The sequence below is a fragment of the Atta cephalotes genome (genome assembly GCF_000143395.1).
Source record: "Atta cephalotes unplaced genomic scaffold scaffold00047, whole genome shotgun sequence".
Lineage (NCBI taxonomy): Eukaryota > Metazoa > Arthropoda > Insecta > Hymenoptera > Formicidae > Atta > Atta cephalotes.
In genome coordinates, this window is record NW_012130111.1 from 1676003 (window position 1) to 1678433 (window position 2431).

Sequence of the window (2431 nt, forward strand, 5' to 3'; positions counted from 1 at the left end):
TGTGTGTGTGTGTGTGTGTGTGTGTGTGTGTGTGTGTGTGTGTGTGTGTGTGTGTGTGTGTGTGTGTGTGTGTGTGTGTGTGTGTGTGTGTGTGAAAGAAAGGAACGTACTTGCTAATAACGATTTCCGCTTGAGATGCGACGCCAGGCGGTCCTTCCGGCGTGCCATCAAAGGTGAGTTTCTCGACGCAGCCATGTTCCTTTCCACGCGTTGTTTTAGTCGCACTTTCAGCAAGTTCGGCTCCGAAGCTGGCCAATTTTTCAGCCGATTGTTAGTTGGTCATTGTCATACCGAAGAAAGGGGCGGGGAAGGAAAAGAGAGACGGATGGAAGACAAAAAACGCGATGCGAGATGATCCCATATCACATTCGCATTCACGTTCGCTCGCTCGTATTATCGATTTACCGGCATGCACGTCGCGGAAGAAAATCGTGTATGAGATTCTATAGAGATTTCCTTATGATATTCGCGCTTGTATATAACGCGAATAATAACACGCACAATTTGTAAGATAACCGAATAACTCTATATGATCTAGTATCTAATATGGCCTACTCACTGTTTGTGATTAATTACACGATGAATTCAACAGACAGCACTAATATTACATTTGTCTGTTTTTGTCGTGTAATACATTTTTCAAGCCTATTGATTAGCTATAAGATAAAGAGATCCAAAAACTTCTTTATCTTATAGCCAATTAACACGTTTGAAAAATTCATCGTACGACATATGTAATATTAATCAAAATCGTCCTGTCGATCTGACATTGCATCAATTTATTATTTACTTTATTAATTTTGTTATTTTCAGTAAAGCAAAATGCAGAATTATAATTATGATATATAATATGTCGTAGATAAGTATATAATTGCATTCTATATCTAAAGAAAAAAAAGAGTATAGAAAGTATAGAAATATCTCGAAATCAAAACATTTTTTGAGAAAAATATTTTATACAAAAATTATAATTTAAAACACGTCTGCCTCCTTCCTCCCCCTCCCTCTCTTAATCAAATCTTAGGCCCGTATTCAAAACGCGCTTACAACGATGTTAGCGCTAATGTGCTATAATTTACGTTACATATTATAGAATTTTAGAAATAAAAGCGTTCTGAATACGAGTCTTAATAAATTATATAATAATGCGCTACAAAAAAAAAAAAAATTTTGCGCTCATTTCATTTAGCTAAAAAAAAAAAAATTTTGTGGAGGGCTGAGTAGGCTGTCAGTCAACCTTCCACGTATTAATAACAACCGATTTGAAAAATTAAATACACAGAATTTATGCGTTTTTTCATAATTTCAATTTTTGCGCTGTATCCCTTAAGGCACTTTTCTCTTGAAGCAAACAGCATATTATGGTTAGCATATTATATACCAACTAGGTAGATATATTTAAAACGCGATCTATTTATTAATCTAATCAATTTAACTTTGGATAGCGTTGTCAAGATCAAATCACAAAAATCAATGACCTTGACGACGCTACTCAAGGTTAAACTAATCGAATCAATAAATGAAATCATTTTAAACTCTATAACTTTTGTACGAAACATTTTGTTCAAAAATTTGTTTTCAAAGTATTTTATCGGTCCGAGACTTTTTCTTCACCCTGTATATTTTCGCGTGGACAATTATAAACCACTTTCGCTTTGCGTTGAAAAGTATTTGCATAGATATAGAAAAGATGAATATTCACAGAAATTGAGAATTTACCTATTACTTAAATCGGATAATGCAACAAATCGGATGTCCAACTTGCTATGTGCATGTCGGCGTTATCGATATATAATCCGATTGAGCGAATTTTGTTGAGGAAAATCATTGCTTTTCTTTATATTCTCGGATAAAGAAATGATCAAAAAAGCAAACATCGCGTTGACACGTAAGCTCATTTTCTGAGATTCAACTCGTTTCTCGAACATTGAAACACCATGCTTTAGTAGACATTCTATTACACACAAACTGCTTGTACGAAATGCATAAGTTAATTCAGACATCTCGAGACAATTACCTGTCTTTCTAAGCGGGAAATCGTCGCCAAACTTCTGCAGCATTTGTGGCATCTGATATGGATGAGCTGCATTCGTGGTGCTCGATGACTCTGACTGCGGTTGTAACCTAGATAAAAAAAGTTCGAGACATCATTTATAATGTATTATCAAGAGTTAGATAAGGAATAGTCAATAAGAGAGCAAAGTATGTTGAAAGATGTGTCGTTCTAATAAGACATTAAAATTCTTTCAAAATTCTCAGTTTTTCGCATTGAAACTTCATATGTATATTAAAAAAAAATCTATTATTAAGAAATTGTAAACAAAAAAATAAGTTAGAGCAGGAATCACACACACACACACACACACACACACACACACACACACACACACACACACACACACACGCACGCACGCACCACACACACACACAC

General features: G+C 35.0%; 1 protein-coding gene across 1 annotated transcript in view; it reads right to left on the reverse strand.

Annotated features, from left to right (window-relative positions):
- Positions 1-2431, reverse strand: part of LOC105622622 (histone deacetylase 4) — a 32156-nt gene that overhangs the window by 10576 nt on the left and 19149 nt on the right. The window contains exons 7-8 of the mRNA XM_012204038.1: positions 2018-2124; positions 111-248 (exon numbers count right to left, since the gene is read on the reverse strand). Of these exons, the coding sequence (XP_012059428.1) occupies positions 111-248; positions 2018-2124 (245 nt within the window). The remainder of the gene's footprint in view (positions 1-110; positions 249-2017; positions 2125-2431) is intronic.